General features: G+C 41.0%; 1 protein-coding gene across 4 annotated transcripts in view; it reads left to right on the top strand.

Moving 5' to 3' along the window:
- mpp2b (MAGUK p55 scaffold protein 2b) overlaps nt 1–22773 on the top strand; it is a 33713-nt gene extending 10940 nt beyond the window's left edge. For 2 of the 4 annotated variants that reach the window (XM_029527388.1, XM_029527387.1), the window contains 11 exons: nt 8819–8919; nt 14660–14812; nt 15081–15236; nt 15831–16058; nt 18696–18827; nt 18937–19039; nt 20057–20125; nt 20225–20386; nt 20598–20800; nt 21196–21324; nt 21689–22773. In XM_029527388.1, coding sequence (XP_029383248.1) covers nt 8819–8919; nt 14660–14812; nt 15081–15236; nt 15831–16058; nt 18696–18827; nt 18937–19039; nt 20057–20125; nt 20225–20386; nt 20598–20800; nt 21196–21324; nt 21689–21865 — 1613 coding nt within the window. In that variant the 3' untranslated portion in view covers nt 21866–22773. The remainder of the gene's footprint in view (nt 1–8818; nt 8920–14659; nt 14813–15080; nt 15237–15830; nt 16059–18695; nt 18828–18936; nt 19040–20056; nt 20126–20224; nt 20387–20597; nt 20801–21195; nt 21325–21688) is intronic. The other 2 variants (XM_029527389.1, XM_029527390.1) reach the window with 2 other exon arrangements.
- Nucleotides 22774–24241: the final 1468 nt, after the last annotated feature.

The raw sequence follows: 24241 nt of genomic DNA on the forward strand, positions 1-24241 counted from the left end.
AGTGGTTTTGACTCCTTCCCAGATAAACACACATTAGAAAAAAAAAACTTCTTCAGGTTGTAGGTAAGACAAGGTAAAGGGAACAGTGCCATGTTTAATCAGTCAGGTTTAAAGGCATCATTACATTACTGCCACAATTCTTGCGTGTCACGCCATATACCATGGTGCAAGATATCCTCTGCTCTGTGATGTGGCTTGACAAGAAAGCAGTGACAGCCATAATGAATCACATTTTCTATCAAAGCATTTGCATCCTGTCTATCAGTTCAGAGAGAGAGAGAGAGCGAGAGGGCATGAAGGGGAGAGAGCAATAGGGAGAAGGATAAAGTGGCTTCCAGTGCATTGTACATTCATGGTGAGTAAGTGGGGGGTCATTCATATGCAGCAGTGTTCTGATCAGAGACAGCACGCTTGAACGTGTCAGACTCACAACCTTCAGATAATTCTCTGACTCTCTCACTTTCACACACACAAACCCACAGTCTCTATAGTGAACAGAGTCTCTTCCCAGCAACTCCCATGCTATCAGAGGAATATTTAGTGTGCCTACTGGACTAATGAAGCAGTGTTCAAACACAGATGAGGGATCATCGAGTGCAATGTGTTGGTAGGATTAGGCTGTCAAAGATAATCGCTGGGTTTCAAGAAAATGGGACAGTTTAATTTTGTTCTGGCTGAGCGTATTCGATAAAACAGTGACACTGGCAATTATTTCATCGATATCACACCCTGACAATCTACATTTGCTTTTTCATTAAATGCTGCATGGAAAACTGATCTAAGTCAAAGTGTTGGTTTCCTCACAGCAAGATCAATCTACAACTTGCTCACAAAACTTCACTTAAAATAATCTCTCGTCCCATCGCTGTGGCTATGTGAGCTGAGGTGCAATGGGAGCTGCTGTCCATTTGCAAAATGTCAACAAATATCACAAGTGTTGTCTCGGGGGGTGACCTTCAGCCACTAATAAGGCGATCCTGCTTGTATCCATACTTGCCAGCTTGGAGAAGGCATCACCATGGCGATGGGGTGGCTTAAATGGCAGCTTTAAAGTCTATGGTTCTGCTGATTGGCTACCCAAGATAGAAGTATTCAGGGTTACAGTATTTGCCCCAGAAATGTGGCCCCTCATGGGATAGTCAGGCTGAATGTTATATTAGATAGAAGCGGATGTTGTGTTTAGAAAATGTAGAAATCTACATGATAGATACTTATCATCCATCCATTCTACCGCTTTTCCCTTTCCGGGTCGCTGGTATATACTTATCATCATTAACATAATCAAAAAATGTTGTGCTGATATGTTGTCTGTATTTTTAAAGATCTACTTTTAGACACAAGCATTGATCATCAATGAAAGATAAGGCAGGAAGAGAAATTTGGAAAATGGAAAAAGCATTATTTCTCATCAAGCATAAAATCTCTATCAATAAAACAGAACATGATTATAGAGTTAGTGTTAATAATGCAGAAAGGTCTGTAGGGCTTGTATTAAAAACTAATGCAATTTCACAATCATTCATTCCTGGCAAGGTCAGTAGCTTAATATAATTGTATTCACTTTTGGCTCAAAGAAATCTTTGGACTTTTTCAGAGCAGACATTTTGACACAATAAGAGAAGCAAGAGAAGTGTCACTAATGACAATAACAAACGGTCTTTTCGGGTCACAAGTGCTCATGACAGTGTGACAGTACCAGAAGCCTGAAGTAGCTAATTGGAGATCGGCCATCATTACTACCGTCACGTCAACAGGTCCGAGATGAAAATGTCTATTGAAAGATTGGTAGATTGGTTTAAAATCGGAAATATTGCCAAATTGTTGCTCGTGTTTTTTGCTTCCTCCACAACCTATACAGTGAATCAGCAGGGGAGATAGGTCTCACCGTATTGCTGAAGTATCTAACTAAATATTGATAGCTAAAATTAAAAATTGTGGGGGGTTTTTTTGTTGTTGTTGTTGTTGTTTTTTTTAATTGGATACATTTTGGCCGCACCTGCTGCAATGCATCGCCAACCAAACCAAAAAGGTTGTATGATGAACGGTGAGGAAATATCACTGGAAACAGTGTAACACTGAAACGGCCGACCACTGTGTCATCCCTAGTTAGGCTTGCGCAGCCAGCGTTGACCCACACAGGTGATTTCACAGTGTGCACAGACTATTGTTGACGGACATCTCCATCACTCTTGTGTTGCCTTGGTTGCTCTGTGTAATCCAGGAAATCGAATATCAACATGTTCACATAATTCTTACTATTGCAAGACCACATGATTTCTAGCATGGATTCAGCTGACCTCCACCTTCAGAGGCCTTATCAGCCACGCGTGGAAACACCCATGGGGATGTTTGCCAAATCCCACAGTATGCCGTTATTCTGCATACACATATTGACAACAAAAGTATATTACACACTGGATTTGCCCACACGTTTCACACGACATCCTCTTAACTTGTTATGAGTGAGCTCAGCTTTTCAGTGGCACTCCTTCCTTCAAGGATGTTGAGTTAATTATGCTGAGTTAAGCACTTGCAGTCCAGAGCAGTATTCAGGTTTGGCCTGGAACACGTGTTCGGTCTGAATAACTGATTGTATTCTGCAAGAGCCTAAAGTTGGAACAAATCAAGCATCTCCTAGTATGAGGACAGATTAACTCTATACATCAGTCATGTTCTAAAGACCGGGGACATGGCTCAGTGGTAGAGTGCATGCTTTGCTGGGTTCAAACCCCAGCCACAACACAAGCCAGCGGTAAGCTTGTGTCAGTCCCAAGCCCGGCACAAGCTGGATGCAGCAGGAAGAGCATTTGGTGTGAAAACTGTGGCCAATCAGGCAAGTCACATGCTGTGGTGAATCCAAAATAGAGGAGAGAAAAAAAAAAAAAAAGGGTCGGTCATGATTCTCTAATCAAGGCCAGTCTGCTTCACCACCACTGTACGTTCATCTTTCACCACCTGATGGATTGATAGTAATTATATTTTGCTGGGGAGCAGAATCAAATCCAGCCAAAAACTTAAAGTATTCAATAACATCTGTCGAGGCTCATGAGTATTTTATCATTCAAAGGCAGCTTTGGAAATGTGTAAGTTTCACTGTCATCCTGGCTTCACAGTTCTCTGTCACTTCAATAGAGTGACAGGCAAATAAAGCTGCAGTAACTTTGGAAATATCACTTTGGGGGAGACTGCTCACATATCTGTGTCCTGACAGAGAGCAGCTATATCTTGAAAAACCTAACTTTGACAAAATCCATTTAAAGTGCCCTGATTCCTCATGTCAGGGTCTTTACTGGGGTCTCTGAAGTTTGATTCTGGCAATTGAATGAATTTTTAATAAATTTTAATTATATTTTGTTGGATAAACAAGATAAGACCTTTAAGATACTTCTGACTAGTTTCTTTAAATTCAGCACTAAAATAATCAGAGCTATGTGATGAGCCAAGGTAATCATGTTTTCAGGGTTTTATTGGAATTAATGCTGCTATTCATTAGTTTTTCTGACACTGCTCCGATAAAATGCGCTGCACTCCAGTTTTCAAATGTTAGTCTTTCACATTGTTTCTATTCTGCAGAATATAATGGAAAAGGTTTATCTGATTTAACTATTCAGCCAGGCTTTTTGAAATCAGTTATCAAACTGTTTGTTTAAGATTAGGTGCCAAAATGACAAGCACTGGTTCAGTTCAGCAAAATAAATCTAAACTAGGGTTAGCTAGAGGTAAGTTTGTTTTCTGTGCTCACTAAAGAACAGTTGAAGGAGCAGATTTTTTTGTGAATCTGGAAATCGAGGCCTTGAATTAGTTTGAAGTAAATCACTAACAGTCACTGTGCTACCAGATGGTCTGCCCATTACCTGTTGCTGATTTGAATTTCAGCTGAGCAGATTGTTGAGAGGAAAAACTGGAAGTAGTAAGAGTCAGCTGCACACCATACTCCTCCGTGTGCAAGACCTCAGGAGGATTTGGTATGGAGACAGGCCAACACAACTGCATCTCCCACGTCTCTTTCTCCATTTTCCGCCCCACCACTGCCCCCCATCCTCAGCGTCTCTGCTTCCCCAATCGTGCTCCATAGCAACAGAACAACCTCCACTAAGTGCTGGCTAAGAGGTCTAACCACAAACAATAACAGCCCAGATTGTTTGGCTGCCTCCATGACTTTGAGTTTAATTGTAACTCTCCTTGGAGGTGAATGGTTGTTCAGATGAGACTTCAACAGACAAAAGCACCTTTAATTTGGGTTCCTTGTGATTACATGTCCGCTGTCACCCTGGCAAAGGAGCTGTTATTGTGGTAATCTTTGTTGAGAGGTGATGCAACATTGGCCACCGCAGTGTTTCGTTTTAGCTGAATAGCAAACTGCTGACAGTCGTTTTTGTTTTTTTTTTTGTTTTGTTGTTTTTTTTTACCTGAATGTTTTCTCCAATTTTGTATTAAAAAGTAAATGAACCATTGCTTAGCTTAATAGCTTCCTTTAAATGTAATTATTAGTTGTTAACTTTTGTATGCATCCTGTTTGTTTCTTGGGTCTTATCTTTCCCCATAAAGTTCCTCTCCAGACTTGTTTTAAACTATGAATCAATAGTCTACTGACCTGACCGCCTCTTGTTTTGCTTAGCGTGGTTTTCCCATTTTGCCATCTGGTATTAGCTCAAGCTCTAATAACATGATAAGTGCTATATGGTAAACAACTTTTGGAAAACTTGAGCTGGAAGCACATCTGCACTAACTTGCTCTGTCAGAGATCTGGATCAGACTTTATGCTCTGCTTCCCCCTGGGCTAACAGGTTAAAGAGCAGATCGTATCCAGCTGGTTGGCAAAGGGAACATTGGAGGAGTGGATGTCATGACATCCATTCGTGGATGCCATGAAAACTCTGACGCTCTGTGCTGACAAAGTTTCTAGTTTATTTTGCTTAAACCTGTCAATGCTTAAGCAAAGTTATAGAATTGGTTACGCAGGTTTTGTTTTGTTTTGGTTTTTTTTAACATATGAAATCCCTGACTGTCTGAATCAGTTTTATTTTCATTGGCTCACAGCAGTTGATCCAAGGTGGAAATGGTGTTGACAGTTTATTTTTCTTATGATGTATCTTGTACTGTATATAACAGAGCGTGGCCATGTTAACCAAGTTAAGAATTTGATATTTATTTGGGGCGGTGTCTTTAAAATAAAGATATATTTAATTATGATCTCTTGAAGGAGCTTAAATCTTCAAATCAACATTTCCCTGCAAGAGTAAGCTCTGAACACAAGCACATAACATACATGTGGCCTGTTCAGTCTGTCTACACACCTGAGTTCCTTTTTTTGTGCTCCTTAGCAATCACCTGCTAAATGGAGCTCTCTCATGGTATCAAGTGACGTTGTAAAGCACAGGGAATTTAGAGCCACTGAAGCGAAAAATGACTTCCACCTGAGTCCTCATCTGTAAAGGCTCAGACGATAAAGAAAGCCGGCATCATTACGCAAATGTCTACAAGTAACTCTAAACACATGAGCAGTAGAAAACTAAATGCTGTTAGTGATGAAAGAAGTAGTTGGGTCCTGGCTTTATTGAAAGTTTATGCAGGTCTGTGCAAGGGAGGATGTTTTTGACAGCAGCTGACAGCAGTAGTACGTGAGATGAAATACTCCATTTGAATACTAAAGGGGAAGATATTTTGAAAAGAAACTTACATTTTCAAAAGAAAATAGTACATTGGATATCTTAGCCTGACTTGCAGACCTCCATCTGTGTGAACCTTTGACCTGGATTGCCAGTCCTCTGCTGTCTTTGACGCATGCCAAGGAAAATTAGTGAAGCAATCCTATTTCGCTAAATGTGTAGAAAGGACAAGAAAGACTGGAGAAAGAGAATAAGGTGGAATTTTAATAATCCCTGTGAATAATAGAATGACCCCAGGCATACCTAGCACTTGAAAAATGTGTATTGTTCTACAGCTCTTGTTTTCTCCTTGATTAACTTCCAAAAATCTAAATGCAAGCACATTTCTTCCTCCAAAATTTTTTGTTAAAGGTCTCTGATACGCTGTCGAGATGTAGGAGAAGACTGCAGAGAAGTTATGTGATAAGGAATGTTGAGTCGGTTGAGGGCTGGAAAAATGACGAGTGACGTTATTGATATAGCAAATGCAGTGGTGGAGAATTGACGCATGAACACATCGAAAAGAAGGGAAACACTGAGGAAAAACAAGTTGACATCAAGAAATGCCGATGTTGCACCAATACCAGCATACAGTTGTGCTTAAACAGAATTATGCAGGACCTGTAAGACGAACCTGCTGTTCTAATATTCTCTGCCAGGAGCAAATCTGGCAACAGTCCTGATGGAGCAGAGCTGGTGTTCAAAGGAAAATAGAAGGAAAACAAGACTTCATTGCGGAAGACTTGTGCAATTATTTATTTAATTTACTTGTCAAATTATTCAGGGAACGAGCGGATGGTCTGTAATCTTCGAGGTCAGCTTCCTCTTGCCTTCTTGCCTTTTCAGCTTTCAATCTTTTCAGTCTTTTCGCTGAGTCAAAGCCAACATGAGAACGGCGTCTTGTCTTCATGACTGTACAGTGAGGGCACATGTAAAAATACTTCTAAAACACCACAGTAGACCAAAAATAGCTCTCAACTCATTCTCAATATCACTTACCTCATCGTTTCCCTTGAAGCACATAAAAAAAATCCTCCCACAACTCTCTGATCAGCAAAAGAAATATAAAGTTGTCAGGTTCTTCACAGACCTGACCTGCACAGAGCAATCTATATCATCCCCATGCACATCAGTGGCTGTTTTATTAGGTTCTTTTTCCTAACAAGTATTGTCAACGCTGCTCTATAGAATATCGGCTTGAAACAGTCTTGCGATAACAAGGGATAATTGTAAGGGGATTAAAGAGCATTTTCTTTTGGAATTGTTGATCATGTTTGAGTCAACAAATTAATTTTGCTGTGGTGCTTGTGCAGCTTCAGGCTGTGCATCAGTGAAACCACAGAACAGAATCATGATACTCTGAGAGACTTATTCATTATGCCAAATAGTACACACCCTTTTTTCCAGAGTAAAACTTGTTATTTATCCAGTAATTGATATTTTTTGGATCACTGAAAACTTTATTTACTGTGTGTTTGTAATATTTTTGGATGGATGGAAACGCCAGTCAGCCAGTTTCTCTACTTTGCTCCAGACTGAACTATCTCAGTAGCTGTTGGGTGTCTTTTTTACAGGCCACAGAGTGTACAGTACAGACATTCATCACCCTTCAGGATGGACCATGCCCTTCATTGTCTGACCAGCAGGTCGACATTGTTGGTCCTCAGTGACAGGTGGTCAAAAATGTACTAATATTTCCCCATACTTTGGTTTTTGCACCTGAAGAAACTAGAATGCACCCAGCAGATGTTAGCATTAAACTAGACTGAACTAAGATGGTGAATGTGGTAAAGATTATACTTGCTAAACACCAGTATTCTAGTATTGTCACTGTTACAGTAGCATGTTGTCTCAAGGCACCACTCAGTTTTAGAATAGGCTCACAGGGTTCATTTTTGGCTTTTGTTTTGCATCTTGATCAATGTAACTGGACTAAATCATTGATCTAATCTTTCCTGTTATTGTCCATCTGAAAACATTTTAATCTTAAAAATCAGCTCAGTAGGAAAAAACACTGGAACATGCATTTTACCATGTAAATATTGCATGCAGTACATGATGTTATATGATATTTCAAAGAACACAGAGGTAATGTTAAAATCCTGATATTTTGGCCCCTGCTATAAATTAAACAGAAATAATGTGCATTATAGCACTAACGGAAAACTACTGCTGGCATCACTGATGCATCAATTAATCTGTTCATTTTAAAAGCTAGTAAACCATTTTTATTATTTTACTACTTTGCATAAGCTTTCATTCAGCATCCATAATGTTTTCTTTTTTTTTTTACTGTCCCTCCTTTTTTTTTTTTTTTTTTTTTTTTTTTTTGGACTTTTGGACTGCAGCAGGACATTATAATTTTATGAATCACGTTGTATATCCAGAGCATACCTCATCCTTTCATTGTCTTTTGTGAAAGTGTTGTTTAAAGACAAGGTTCAAATTTGTCAATAGAAAGCATTTAGGGCAGTCTTCCCTAACTTAACTAACTTAACGTTAACTAGCAGCCTTCAAACTGGACCAATGGCCTCTTAATGTTCTGTTATGACTTTATTAGGGCATAAGGCATATGAAGCAGGTAGTGTAGGACTGTGGTGGCCCACCAGACTGCTTCCTTTGTAAAGAGTAAAAGCCAGTGTTGTATTTTTAGCTATGGAAGCAAAGGCCCCTGTATCTGTCTAATACATTTCAACAGACAAATGTTGCCTGTGTGTTGTGCTACAGTCACATTTAGTCTCAGCCGGCTTCTGAAATCTACTGTGCTACAAGCCTACAAATTCATAAAGCTACAATGTCAACAACTCCAGCAATTTTGTTGTGGTTCAGATGGAATGTATTTATGTGTATGAACATGTGTCAGAGAGGGAGAGAGAGGGCGTTACAGGAGAAGACAGACAGACATTAGAGGTGGATAGCTAACACAGGTGGAATTGGGAACAGATGTGAAGCAGCTTCCATCCCTTCTCCCTCCTCAGTCCTGCTGCCTTTTCCCTCAGCCTACTCATATTCACTCATGCAGTGTGAACTGTAAATGTGCTCTCTCTCTGTCTTTCTCTCAGGTTATCTAGTCAGTTCATTTCCCATGGGTAGCTGTAGATTAGGGAGGTGAGAGCAGTGAAATAAACTCTGTTCTTTCTCTTATTTCTTGTGTGTTTGTGTGTGTGTAGCCATGCATCAGGCCCTGGATACACTGAGTGACAGCACAAGCTCCACAACTGCCAATGACTTGGACCTCATCTTCCTCAAAGGCATCATGGAGAGTCCAGTGGTGAGCACAGAAATCAGAAAATCTCAGAAAATGTCTCTCTCTCTGTATATAAATATATATATATAATATTAGAAGTGGGATATGGTACTACCATGTACTCACCATGCAATACGGGAGATTTAAAGCTTTGAGTTGGAATTGGTATTTAATAGGTGCTAGTCATTTAAATTGGCATTGCAGCATTTTACTTGGATTTTATAAAAACCTTCAGATTAAAATTTAACAACAGCAATGCAAAGCAAATCATAATATTTTCATACTTTTGCATTCATTACGAAAATAGTTATTAAAATGATTCTTCAAAGTGGAAACTTAAAATTTACAGCTGTTATTACATTTAAAATTTAAATGAACCCCCAAAAAAGACAGATTAAATTCATCAAGAGCAATCACATTACCATTTTAATGGTCCTGCTTCATTGTTTTCTCATAAGTTGAAAATGCAAATGTAGGAGGCATCTGGTATTTCATTTCCACTCAGTGTCATGCTACACAAGCAGCGAAAATCAGATGAAAACCCAAATGTAAAGAAGCAAACAGAGGCTCACTGCCATGAAACGATCTCTCCCAGCTGCAGGGAAGGCACATAAGAGATGAGGTGATGTTTTTGCTAACAGCCGCATCAGTGAGCTGCTGATAGTGTTGACAGTGATGCACAAACTTTGTCCCAGATAATGCACACCTGTGGACTGTCTATCGCCTGCTGGTAACACGATCTCACAGGGTTTCTCTGATGGCACATGAAGAGTGACATAGCCGTTCACGCTCACACTCACAACTAGAATCACCCATTAACCTAAACGCACATGTGACTGTGGGAATGAGTGCACACGTCATGTTTGGCACATACAAATATTAAGTGGGACAACATAGCAAAGACATTTTTATTTGGCTACTAACATTTCGTCTGTTTCCCATCTGTCAGTCATTGTAACCGAGCTATACGATATTTTTAGTGCTCAGAGCAAATGGCTGAACAGCAGTCATTGAGCTGCACAATTATCTTAGCAAGGGTGCCAAGTTGGCAAGGGCTGGTGGAGAATACAGGAATAAATGGCCGTCATTATGTTTTACACTTTATCTATTTAATCCAATAACCTGTTTGATTGCTTTAACTAACCAACTCATTTGCACGTTCTCAAAGTTCTGGTGGTTTGCTTGGAGGGAAATGCACTCTGAGGATCAAAATACAAGCTAGCAAGTGGAACTGGCCACACTTCTGAATCAATGTTTATGTGACAGTAGTTTGTGACAGCATAGACAAAAGCCCAATGACGGACAGGAAATGAAAACTAGCACTAATTATAAATTCTGTGCAACATACGGCTTTGAGGTTGTAACCTTGTGCTGGAACTATGTTTAATCCCATTGACCCTGTTAAATAGAGTAAACTCAGCCGAGCAGAGGAGAGAGCAGTAATGCTGAAATCAATGATGGAGTTTCTTTCAAGGGTATTATAATTCTATGCAAGACAATTCAGGCACGGCTGGCTGTTATATTTTGTTGTTTTCATTGGTCCTAAAAACTTCAACCAAAAGCATGTGAACCAGCACTGCTATAATAATTGGTGCTGGTTTCAGTCAGTCAGAATCTGTGCTGTTCTAGCCACGCTAAAACATTTCAGTGAAGTTTGTGTATGGAATTTGACCGGAAGTCCTTCATATTTGAATGTAAACAAGTCCAATCTGTGTATCAGATTGCTTTGCTGAACAACTTTAACCTTCGGAGCTCAGACTTTTGTTCATACGCTCATGACTTCATGAGACTCTAGCTTACTTGAAAAATTCCTTCAAAAGTCCTTAAATCAACTTCCTCACTTCCCCGCACGTATAGTCCCTTTTATGAAACCAATCTGAACTAGTCCTTGACATTAACATGGCAGAGAGTGATGTGTTCTTACAGAGCGTAGATTTTGGAAGTGGTAGGGGAAGAGTGAAGGAGCTTAGCAGAGGCAGTCTTTTCAGAGTTTCATCCCCCTACATCCCACACTCTCTCTCTCTCTCTCTCTCTCTCTCTCTCCTGTTGAAGTCTTCCCCCTCCACTTCCTGCCAAGTCCACAGTTTCACATGCCTTTTAAAAATACAACAGGAAGAGAAGGAAAAACTACTGTGCACTGCCAAGGCATGCCAGGAAAAAAGTGAAGGATTATTTCACAACTACTAAAAGTCATTCTTTGCCTTTTTTAATGCTGCTAACAGTTGTCAGCACAGCACATTTATTTTTATCCTTACAAAAGAAGTTCCTTTTCAAATATCAATTTTGATGGCTTATTAAACTCTTACTTTTTCCATACACTGCTCCCATAAAGTTATTCAGTCAGTTGTTTGTAGTGTATTGTACAAATGAAAATACTGCAACTGACCCGACGTAAAATATGCCGTAGATTAGCAAAGATTTCGGACCCACCTAGATACATCATGGGTTTGATACTTAACCAAGTTCATCTGTCACTGTACTTTGCTCATCAGCTGGTAATATTGTCACAAAGTTTTGTGTCCACCTGGTGTGGTGTTTTCTTTGTGCTGTTTTGTGTTAGCTGAGTTGCACTGATGTGGAAGCTACTTGTGGCCATGAAGTTTCTCTTTTCACGGAGATTCATTGGACTGTGAGGTTCTTCTCAGACCCATCGGAGGTAACAAGCAGAATCATCCAGTCATTTAAAAGCAGTTCTGCTCTGGAAATTTAAAGATGGACTATCCACAGGGAACAATGGGGACCACTGTGTCAAAAGCCTCACATATTGATGGAAACAGAGCTTCCTCTGCTCCTTTCTATCTTTAATTCTCTCTCTTTCCCTGTCGGTGTCTCTTTGCTTTTGTTTGCTTATTTATTTATTAGTTTTTTTTTTAACACAGGATAGATTTTTCCTTTGCAGAAGACTACATATGCATGTGTGCGTGCTTGCGTGCAAGAGCATGTCACTGGTGTTTGTTTGTACTGTATGCCTGAGGGTGTTGATGGTAGTACTAGTATGCTGATGAGCATTCTCATAAAAGATTAATGTGCTGATGCAAGCTGAGAGAAAAGATGCACCTCTGAATGATTTTGATATAAGAAGGATTTCCAAGACGACAGTTTCACTTGACCCGTCGTTGATCTAAAAACACTCAACGCATTGTGCTAACATGCTAACAGATGGGTAGGGGGGCACACCGGGGTCAGTGCATGTGTTCATGTGGCCTCAGGACTTCAGTGAATAGTGCTGATTGCATCACACTTACTACAAAAGTATGCAATCAGCACAACCCACAATTCTTAAATGAATCTCAATGATTAGTCCCACAATGAGCAGATTCCAACGACAGCAGGTATGATCATGCAAAAGTTCCTGCAGTGCTCAGTTATTATTATTGACAATGGTGGAGCATACTCAATGATTGGTTGAGTGTTTCAGAAGCTCTTTTGCAGCTCTGTACCCTGTGATTTTGACCCCTCCAAACAATCATCGTGTCCCAGTTCAGACTGTAAATGAGACTGAAAGATGATAGTAAATTCTAGAGTAAAAAGCAGCTTGTGCAGAACATCTTAGCAGCTCAGTGCTACTATAAGCTATTATTATCTCATTTATTTCCAGCTATTGACATTTAGCTGAAAGTGCAGAAACAGAAATTGTGCATAAAAGCTTTGTGTTTACATTGTGGAGTGCATCTTATCTCATGTGCTGATTGTTCTCAGCAAAGGGAAGCCAAAGTACTGAAAACAATGTGACAGAGACCAAGAGAAAGCGAGCGAATGTTTATTTACCAGGGAGCTAATGAAGGAGTAGGGAACATGTGAGTAAGGAGGAAGAACAGGACTGGTGAGACAGGTGGGACACAATTAGACTGAATACATGAAAGCATGAAGCAGACTGAAACTATGAAAAATGTAGCAGTTAAAGAGAAAGTAAAAATATGTAAAATGATATGTAAAAGCTGTATATAAGCTGTATATAATAATGAAAATGTTATATATATATATATATATATATCCAGCAGGTGTAGACTCCACTTTACTATATATATATATATATATATATATATATATATATATATATATATATAGTAAAGTGGAGTCTACACCTGCTGGATGATACTACACATAATACTGTCTTTTACATGTACCAAAGAGCTTGTTTGAATAAAATTTCCTCCCTGTGTACTCTGTGGGCAGATGATGGCTCATGCTCCAGGGTAGTGCTCCAGTAGCTGAAGTCGAAGATTCATAATGTGACCCGTTACACAGCAATATTCAGATCAATATTGGTGTCTAACTGAGTTATTACCCCATCAAATAATTTGTTGCACCGCAAAACCCTTCGGTGTATTGATTTCTCTTTTTATATTGCCCATTAATTCAAATTTTCATATCTGCAGTGGCTTTATAATGTATTCGCAACCCTTCACTTTGTGCACACAGATATAATTTTACATTGATGAAATGGCATAGAATTCGTGCTACCCCCACTCGCCCAAAATAACAAAGTGAAACGATGTTTTTCTAAAATAGTCCATGAACTATCAGCCACTTTTGAGGATCAGTAGCAGTAACATTAATTGATGAAGAAAAATAACCCATGCTTATCTGAGTCATTTTTGCATTGTCCTTTTTTTCTTTGCGTATAACCAATTCCATGGCTCTCAAACAGTTCCCTTAGCCAAGTGTCCATACAGGCATGCTTCCTCAGGACCAGATACCATCAGCTCAATCCACCAGGTTACAAAGATTCTGCCAAAACACCAAATGAGCAAAGTCCTGCTGCTGTATCTCTGAACAGGCCTTTAGAGCTCCCTGTGGGAGTGTTTAATCATGTGCAAATCACTTCCTCTGTCCAGGTCTGTGTGCAGCATATGTGTATGAGGATTTTTGTGTGAAAATGTGGAAGTCTGTACAGGCATTTGTAAACATCCATTATTTGTTTGTTAGTATGTGCTATCGGCAGGGGTTCTTCCTCTCTTCCTCAACAAACAAACAAACGCTGTGGCTGCCAGAGTAGCAGTGAGTCCCACCAGACAAGCCCTCTGTTGGATGGCCTTGCAATGTGGATTGTCAAATACAAATTCACTTGGTGTGCAGTAGCAAATAGTGATTCTGTAAATCATTTCATTTGCATGTTGTTTGGAAAAACTGTTTATGTGATCAAGTCCTTTGAGCTTTTTTCCATATTACAGTAAATTTATATTAGAAATGTATGACAGAAATAACAGAAACCAAACCAGGGCTTTGATTTAAAATGAGCCAAAAACAAACAGGAAAGATTGATTCTTACATTGCAAATCTGTGCCAGAAGTGTGGAAGCTGTGACCAACAAGCAGAGACTCCTCTGTCCTTGGCAGCAACAAAAATTAACGCTCCCTAAAATATTGATGCTTCACAGTGCACACTGAAAAACCTGAGGGGCTAAAAGATTTGACTCCAGTTTGTACTTGCTTTTCTTGATATCTGTCTCTTTTGGTCAGGATTTATCAGCGCAGGTTGTCTTCCCAATCGGGGCCTGGCTTCATGTTGCTGTTTTTGTTGTTTGCTTCTTTGCCCTTCACTGTGTTAGTGACTTGAAAACAGACTTGCAGAAGTCAGAAAACATTTCATTAGCTAGATGAATTGGCTGTTCACTCAAAGGATTGACATTCCTTTTCAAAGATAGTGGCATTTAAACCCCTAAAGCGGAGACAAAGTGATCGGGCATTCATTTAATCCTGGTATTTATGAAGCCAGATATATCCCTAAACTGCATCTGTTTTCTATTCGTTAAAAATATCAGGCCCATGAGCGATTTGAGGAACCAAAACTCGAGGCTGTGAGGGAGAATAATGTGGAGCTGGTCCAGGACATCCTCAAGGAGCTCAGCCCACTCGCACAGAGGAGCCCAGCAGCTGACGAGCTGGTCCGCATCCTGAAGGAACCCCACTTCCAGGTTTGCAGAACAGGACTTGCATCTCGCAGTATACTGCAGCTTTAATTAACAGTCAATTCGTGCTAAACCTTTTAATTACTTTTCAAAGTGATGTTCATGCTTAATGACGCGTGCTGTGCTAGCATGGATTTAATTGATTTGGCGCTGCAGTGGTTTCTGTATTTCCATCCATGTCCTGTCTGACAGTAACTCTGCACGCACAAAGACCTGTTGCACATCGTTCAGCGCTGTGAGTGATTTTGTCACCCGTCTGCTGCTCTGCTCACAGTCCCTCCTGGAAACCCATGATTCTGTGGCATCCAAAAACTATGAGACCCCACCTCCCAGCCCCTGCTCCTTCATGGACGCCGCACTCAATAACCAGCCTGTGCCTCCAGATGCAGTGAGGATGGTGGGGATCCGTAAGGTGTCCGGTGAGCACCTGGTAAGCCTGCCTGGCGAAGGCAGAATTGTTCCCGAAGGACAGAACTCCTCCTGTAACATTAAACCTTCACGTATATTTTGTGATTTGTGTCAGGGGTGATACTCATGCACTCACTGAGATTAGATCATTGTATAAAAGAGAAATGAGTCAGATTTATACTGCTGCCCTCCACAAAATCTAAGTGATTTATACCACGGAGCAGCTCTTTCCAGGCACTCTATTGTCTCACTTTTTTACCATCAAACTCTTCCAGCTGCATCTGCAGTCTGTCATAGATTTCTTAAGGGCCATTGGACACCTCATCCAAGATTTGCTGTTGCCATCATAATCATGTGATCTGTATTTTCAAATGGTGAGAGTGTAAGTGGAGTCTAAGCGTGACAAATAAGGGGCAACATCATGAACTTATGGTAACACCCTGGGATGTCTGCCCAACAAGAGAAATCCTTCAAGCCTAAATATCTTTAATGGAACAGTTGGATATTTTGCAGCCAGCAATTAGTGGCCATTTTCAGTAATTAGCTTAAGACATTAAGCCTCTGTTCTTCAGGTCTAGTTAGCCACTTACTACATTTCTTCTGTCTGTGCATGCAGGGAGTGACGTTTCGAGTTGAAAGCGGCGAGCTGGTGATCGCCAGGATCCTTCACGGCGGCATGATTGACCAGCAAGGTCTGCTGCATGTGGGTGATATCATCAAAGAGGTGAACGGCAAGGAGGTGGGCAATGACCCCAAAGTGCTGCAGGAGATGCTGAAGGAAGCAAGTGGCAGTGTGGTGCTGAAGATCCTGCCCAGCTATCAGGAGCCACACACACCACGGCAGGTCAGCAATACACACAACTGAAACATGCACACTGCTTCGTGTCTCCACAGTTACACAGATTGTTAAAACTTGTACCAACGACGCAGCTAATGAAATAATAATGAGAGGAAGGACTTTTTTTGATATAGCACTCAAGAAACAAAGTGCTTTTCAAAAGCCATAAATAAAAGAAATGAATGTCAAAAAAAAAAGATTCAATATAAATTAAACAGATAGAAAATTCAATAAAAAATAAAACGGTTTAAGAAAATGCAATCCTTAAGTGACGTGTTCTGAATTGTGACTCCTGGATGATATTTACATATATTTTAATACATGAATTGAAAACACTACCACCAATGTCAAAACTCTCAGTCTCTCACTTTTTCCTGCTGAGACACCAATTGTTCATGACAATGGATGCACTTACCTCATGATGATTTTCCTCAGTGAATTTCCCAATCTTTAAAGGCGAATCCGTTTTTGGAGGGGCCCCCAACATCTTTCCTGCAGTCTTTAACCTTGCATGTTCTGCCAAGACTCATATATCTAATTTTCATAGATGATATAGACTCCCTGGCTAAAATGCTGCTTTTTGTCACTCATCCAAATGCAGAGTAATTTTCAGCATGTGCATAATGGCTCCATCTTAAAGCCTCCATGAACAGAAGAAAATGGGCGATCCAACTGACAGCAGACATTGGAGTTAATTAGTTTCTTTTCTTTTTTTTCCTCATGGTATGAAGACAACAGAACATTTGTTGCATTATCACATTTTTGGCAGAGATTGCATAGTTTGAAAAGTTAGAAAAAACCCAGAGGAAAGTGCTTGGTAGTGGTTAAAAGCCCGAGGAGCCTAGTCGCAGTGAAGCCGTGACCCAGTTTTACAGTGAGGGGAAATAGGAGGGTTATCTTGCCTGGTGATGCATTGCCAATAGGATGGGAGGAACCGAGCACATCAGAGGATGTACATACAGCTTAACAAGTGTTGGGCACAAGGCTCTGTGACTGATCGGTCTTAACCAAACAGAGGAGGAACATTCAAACTTGAAAAAGCTGTGCAAAAAGAATTTCCTACAACAGACCGCAATATGGTATAACTTAATCAACAAGAAATGACTTTTAGAAGGTTTGCGTGCCAGGGTTATTACCATAGTTTATACATGTGTTTGACATTGTTTTGGCATCCAGGGATAAGAAGAATTAAAAGTAAAAAGAATTGGATAAAAAATGACTTAGCCACACTAGAACAAGTTTACCACTTCATCCATATGGAAATATCTCAGCCACTGTTGGGTGGATTCTCAGGAAATGGATGCCATAGGAAGTGCCCTCCTTAGCAGTGCAATTTCCTGACTTTTCCTCCACTTCCAGCAAGGGTGACATTTGTGGTTAACAATGAAATGTCTCAAGAATTTATCAGATTGCTTTGAAAATTCAAGTGCTAACAATTAGCTCAAAGCACTGCCGTGGTTGGGTATGGCTGCACAGAGCTGCTTGCACAGCTGTAGATATGGTATCCTTTAGTCTAGGAGATGAGAGGATTCTTTGAGTGAAGACATGTAAATCAGTAAAACAGGAGATGGGGTGATTGTGTTTGACTTATGTAATGTAGTCATTGTCAAACTCTAATTTCCAGCAGTTTTTCTCCACTGCTCTGGTTAGACCTTCAGAAAGTGTGTCGCAGCCAATCTGGCAGAAATGCTCTCAAATTGCCTTCATGGAAGAAAACCAACATCTCATCTCTGTGGGTTATTTACTCCACAAAGTCATGGCTCCTCCATGCAGTTCAAACAGCGGAGGCTATTTGGAAGAAGTTGTTTCAACAGTGTATTGTCCGAAGACCCTTTCTTTGTGAAACCAGAGTGTAAAAGAGTTTAGCTTCAGAACAGCTGTGTGTCAGAGATATTAAGGAGTGATTTGGAGGGGCCCACACAGCGAGCTGTGAAAGTGGATGTCGTTCTGAGTGATTAGATGTATTCCCAACTCGTTTCCCTGATTGTAATCCTGCTGTCCGTGGTTCCTGTCTGCAGTTGGGGCATTGCATGGGAACTAAACTGAACTGACAGCTCCCTTTGGCCAATGGAGACTATGATCCTGTGTGTGTGTGTGTGTGTGTGTGCGTGTGTGCGTGTGTGCGTGTCTGTCCATTTTGTCCTTAGAGGGAAATGATACGACACACGCATGCAGTACAGTAAAGGCTGGCAGGCTTTTTTTTATGCTCATGCATCAGCTCAATACGAAAAAGGCATCCAGTGCAACGGGGGAGGGGATGGTTGCCATGACTACAGATTTTGGCGCGCTATCAGTCTCCTTCTTTCTCTCTCTCTCTTTATTTCTATGTCTCTCCCTCTCCCTCCGTCTGTCTCTCAGACTCCTTGTCCTGTCAGTGGGGGGAGGGATGCAGGGTTTGCTTTATGAGCTGAATCCCTTAAACCTTGAGATGTGGAGAAAGTGAGCTGAGAGATGGAGTGGTCTCTAAGTGGGCAAGGCTGTTTCAAAGTGATGGACACCTACCAATCCATCTACCGCTGGTGAAATGCGCCACAACAGCAGCAGACATATACAGTTGCCAATGGTCCCCTATTACACTGTATGTGTTTATTAAGTCCGACTGTTTGACTGATTTGCTTCCTTTGCTCAATGTGCTGTTTTTAGGCCTTTGTCAAGTGCCACTTTGACTATGACCCGTCTCATGATAACCTGATTCCTTGTAAGGAGGCAGGACTAAGCTTCAACAGTGGAGACATTCTGCAGATCTTTAACCAGGAGGACCTCAACTGGTGGCAGGTCAGTACAGCGCCCAACCTTTCCAGCCGGAGAGACTCAAGACAGGCTATGGCATTTGCATATTTCTGTTTTTTTTAACTGTAACTGCTCATGTGTGTTTCACTCATAGGCCTGCCACATAGAGGGAGGCAGTGCAGGTCTGATTCCAAGCCAGCTCCTTGAAGAGAAGAGGAAAGCTTTTGTGAAGAGAGATCTAGAGCTCGCTACCACAGGTACCCCTCTCAGCAACATGCAGCAGAGCAGAGAGGCACTTCTCATTATGTAGATTCGACACAGACTCCTCGCTGCACAAACACACCAGCAACAAAGACAGCATCTGTTCCTCTCCCTATCATACAAGCATTTCATCTGGCGCTGCCCGTGCATCCTCCTCTCATCTCTCCAGTCTGTTACTTCGTCAGTGACCTCTGGAGAACTTGTAATGAGCACCGGCATGACTCAGGCGGCCTGATCCAATCTGCTGGTTATTAAGCTGCAAGGCCTGACATTCACAAACAGCCTTGCTTGAGGCGCAGCGTTGATTGAGGCGTGCTAATAAGGCCACCGTAAATACAAAGCCTGATCAATGATCATCTCTCTCTTATGAAATGTGGAGTGAATAGAGGCTCTTTTCCTCCTACAATCCCCTCAGCGCTGAAAGAACAGGTGATTCACAGCCAGCTCCATGCCCTTCACTTGTATCGTAGAGGAAGATGACAGCCCAACTGTACTGCCCTTGGAGCAGGGAAGGACACATCTGTCTGTTCATGCGTATTTCAAATATTATACCAACATTGAGTTTGGTCTGAACAAAATATTTTAACAGAATACTTTAGGATGTTGAGGCTATAGTGTTGATCCAGTTCATAAATTGAGGAAAATATTTCCTTTGTTAATTAGCGCTCTGGCTTTTAGGTGCACGGTCACGATTGTTTGACAAGTTGAATTTCGCTTTTTAGTGTGCATATTTATACATAAAAGATTTGGAAATGAATTTGCCATATTGAACAGACGGGCAGCAGATCGCAGAGTCACAGGTGTTCCCTGGCAGCAGAATGGTTTGCTGAGTGGATCAATATTGCTGCACAGTGCCACCAAGTGGTTTTGTCTCCCTATAATGCCCATGACCCAGCAGAGCTTTCACCTTGATGCTGTATCATTGTGAACAGGGACTGTGTTGAAGTGGACAGCGAAGCCAAGCCCCAGTCCTGGAGATGTGACTGTACCTTGTGTGTTGTTGTCTGTCTCAGGTCCTCTGTGTGCTGGGATGGGTGGCAAGAAGAAAAAAAAGATGATGTATTTGACCACCAAGAATGCAGGTATAAAAAAAAATAATATTTTTGAGATTTTATTCAACTGGATGTGCGGGCACTGAGGTGGTGTTGTGTTGATCGCCATCATTTCTGGTCGTCTGCTAGAATTTGATCGCCACGAGTTGCGGATCTATGAGGAGGTCGCCAAGGTCCCGCCCTTCAGGAGGAAGACGCTGGTTCTGATTGGTGCGCAGGGAGTCGGCCGTCGCAGTCTTAAAAACAAGCTGCTGGTGTCTGATCCCCAGCGCTATGGCACCACCATCCCCTGTAAGTGCAGCCATTCATCATAACATTAAACCACACCAAAACTCCATCTGTCATTCAGTGTCATGCAGGGGTTTCATGTTTTATTGCTGCAGTACGTTTCCTTTATTAGACTCTGCATTGATGTAAAATTGATTTGCTATTGTGTTATATTGAAAGATTGCCTTCAGTTGGCACTAATCCATCTGTCTTTGAATTTATCCGTGTCCCTCAGTCACCTCCAGAAAACCAAAGGTGGATGAGAGGGACGGCCAGATGTACTCTTTCATGACCCGTAGTGAAATGGAGTGTGACATTAAGAATGGCCGTTTCTTGGAACATGGCGAGTACGATGGGAACCTTTATGGGACGAAGATCAACTCCATACACGATGTGATAGAAACAGGAAAGATCTGCATCCTGGATGTCAACCCACAGGTAGGACGCTCACACGGACTCAACTTCTATCACTTCCTCCTTACTTATATTTGGTACTTCTGTTCCAAATAATTTGCTAAATATGTTTTCAGACCAAATATGTAGAGCTAGTTGCTACTGAAATAATTTCATGCAAAGCATATCATTTATATTAAAAGGACCTCCTAATGATCAGCATCACTCACTTGAAACACTCAGCTCATCTTATTCATACACATTATCTTGATGAATTTGTTTGAAGACCCTGCAGTTAGATGTGAATCACTTTCTTAGCTGTATAAATGCCTCAGATTTGCAGCTCTGGTTATTCCTTGCTGTGATCTGTGATGCTGTAATTGTAATATGTCTCCTGTAAGGCCATTTTTATTCATTTTTTCCCCTTCTTTTTAACGAAGGCTCTCAAAGTCCTGCGGACGTCAGAGTTCCTGCCCTACGTTGTGTTCATTGAAGCCCCAGACTTTGAGGTTCTTAAAGCTATGAATCGAACAGCAATTGAGTCGGGAGTGGTCACGAAACAGTTAGCGGTGAGTGTGTTTTGTCTTAAAGGAAGAGCCTGATACTGTGGGAAAAGATGCTTCAAGCCTCATGTTTAATTTGGCATAGCAAACAGACTGCAAATAGCTAAAGTGTCTCTGCTCAAAGGTAATAAAGTCCACCTAGAAGCATCTCACCAAAGCTCATAAGATGATATTCATCTTCCTTTTTTAATTTGTTCAAAAACTTCTTTTATGGGTTCATACGGATTGTTTGTTTTCTAACTCCAAAAGCAGAATTCTGAAAGTGTTAAACTCTGACAGACCAATTTCACTGCCATTTAAGTGATTGCCTGGTTGTCTTTTATTTTCACCTAATGGTCTCACTGTCCTGCACATGACCTGCTCCCAACAGGATTCTGAACTAAAGCGGACGGTGGACGAGAGTGAGCGCATTAAGAGAGCCTATGGACATTACTTTGACCTCTGCATCGTAAACGACGGTCTGGAAGTGGCTTTCCGAGGTCTACGGTTGGCACTGGAGAAACTGTTAACAGAGCAGCAGTGGGTGCCTGTCAGCTGGGTCTTCTGAAAGTGGCAGAGGTCCTCGGCACAGTGCCAGAGCAGTAGGTCGGAGGTGGGAGGACGCTTTAACCTTGGCAGCCTCAGAGGCACTACGATTGGTAGATCGGTCTGATGTGAAGGGCTGAGCATTATGTTTCCGTGACCAGCCTCATGTAGAGCATTTTTGTACAAACTTAGTGTTCCTCTGTTGAGCCTAATGTCGAGTTGTGTTTTATTTGCCAGAATCTGAATAATTCTTGATATTTGTTCAGAAGAACTTAGTTGCTCATGAGGTTTAGTGCAATAGTGCGAGTGAGCGTATGTATGTTACCATACAGTTGGAAGGTTTATAGTAATGCATATGTTTTACAGATGGCAGTGGTTTTCTTTGAAGGATATTAAACTTTTTAGCCTTTCCAAATACTTTATGTAGTGTAATGTTTACATTGGACAAGTAAGACAAATTGGATATGGAAAGATGCCAAATGTCACTTTTCTATTTAATTATCTATATTTTATCATTTGATCCATACAGTATGATTGTATGTGTTTAGCTGTGCTTTATTCTGTGTCTCCACTTAATAAAAAAAAAAAAAGATACAGCAATAGGTATTTATAAACAAAAACACGCATACATGCAATATGTCTACACACGCACCCTGATAAATATCTATGTACACAGGAAGCGCAGTGGAAAACTGTCTTTTGTTGGATGAACAAGCCTCAGTTTGTTTTGTTTCCTTTTTAATGTTGGTTATGTTGTACATTTCCTGTCTGTGCTGGTAAAGCATCTGGTTTGTTAGATAGTCAGAGTCCAGCAAATGGACTACTGTCCGACTATTACCTTCTTGATTGTGTTTGAGCTTATTTGTAGCACTGAGAACACTTCAATCCTAGTTTAAAAAAAAAAAAGGGGGGGGGGGACTAAACACGTAGCCTACAGTATGCACTGATTGTATTATGAAGGCAAACATATTATTTAACATGACAGTTTGGACAGCTGATACATTTTTCTTATTTTTGAAGTACAACAGTAAAAATATTTATCAGTGGCTTCTTCATACTTACTTTTGCCTTAATATGGTTCAAAAGCCAAGGAAACACTATTTTTTCATCATGGAACATTTCACTATCACTGTTCCTTCTTAGAACATAAAATTATACTGGCAACTTATTTAATATTTATTTTATTTTCCCTAAAACTTGTAAGTACTGTATTGTAATAAAGAGTATATAGTATAACTTAGAGAAACACTTGGTGCTTTGATGATTCTGCCGGTGAGTAGATGCAGTTGGATGACTACGTACACTGTAGTTTTGATGTTCATATAAAAATTAAAATGTTCAGAATCTTGCCTGATTTTCTACCGTTAATATTAATGCAAAGTCACATTTAAATCAAAGACATGTTAAATAAATGCTAATATAACATTTTTCAGCATACACAGAAACAACACAACAGTTGTTTCTTGGCAGTTAGTTACCGGAGGTCTGCAGTGACCTTTCAGGCTGGTGGTGGCCATGGGTGGTGCTGGGTGAGGGTGAGGGGGTCGGATGTAGAGATGCCGTGGGAGTTGTCCAGTGAGGTGCCCAGTGAGGTGCCGGAGGAGTAGTCGGATACTCGTATATCTCGTAGGCAGGTGGCAAGCCGTCTGGCCAAATGTTCATCAGCTTTGGGTCAAACTGTACAAGAGAGAAGTTTGATGTCACACTGTATGGTAAAACATTCAACACTGTGAGCCAGACCTGAGTAAGTTATCAGTTAGACGATTCAGGACTGATCCCTTTAATTGTTCAACAGTTACAGCTGTTGTTCATTTACAGAGCTATAATGTGGCTCTTTGTAGGATTTTTAACGAGTGTGACACGATAGGTATCGAGACAAAGGTCGAAACCACGACCCGACAGAGCTGATGTAAGGAATACTCAAATATGTCTGCAGTCTTTCGTAATAACAGAGCAGCTGCTTGAGTGTGCCGTGATGCAATGTCAATGGCTGCTTGTGAGGAGGCTGCACGCACCAGTGAGTAGGGAGGAGGTAGATCCACTGTGCTGTAGTGAGGAGGGAATGTGTTGTAATGTTGCTCTTCCTCCACAGAAATTGTTTGGACCACCAAAGAGGGGTTGTCGTGTTGTGTCATCGGCGAGGTGATATTATATGCAGCTCTCTTCTTTCTCGTGTGAAGGTAGAAGCAAAGGAGGATCACAGCTATGGAAACCACCACAGCTGGGAATCTAGGGACACATTTCAATTGTTTCAAGACTTTATCACTTTGTGTCCCGTCCTGCATGGAGAAATTTACATAAACTGTTCTTGATTACTCACATATATCCAAAGATACTCAGCGCCGTACTCATGACTCTGAATACATCCGTGACACTGCTGACATTACTGTGGAAAAAG

Source organism: Echeneis naucrates, chromosome 19, assembly GCF_900963305.1.
Source record: "Echeneis naucrates chromosome 19, fEcheNa1.1, whole genome shotgun sequence".
NCBI lineage: Eukaryota > Metazoa > Chordata > Actinopteri > Carangiformes > Echeneidae > Echeneis > Echeneis naucrates.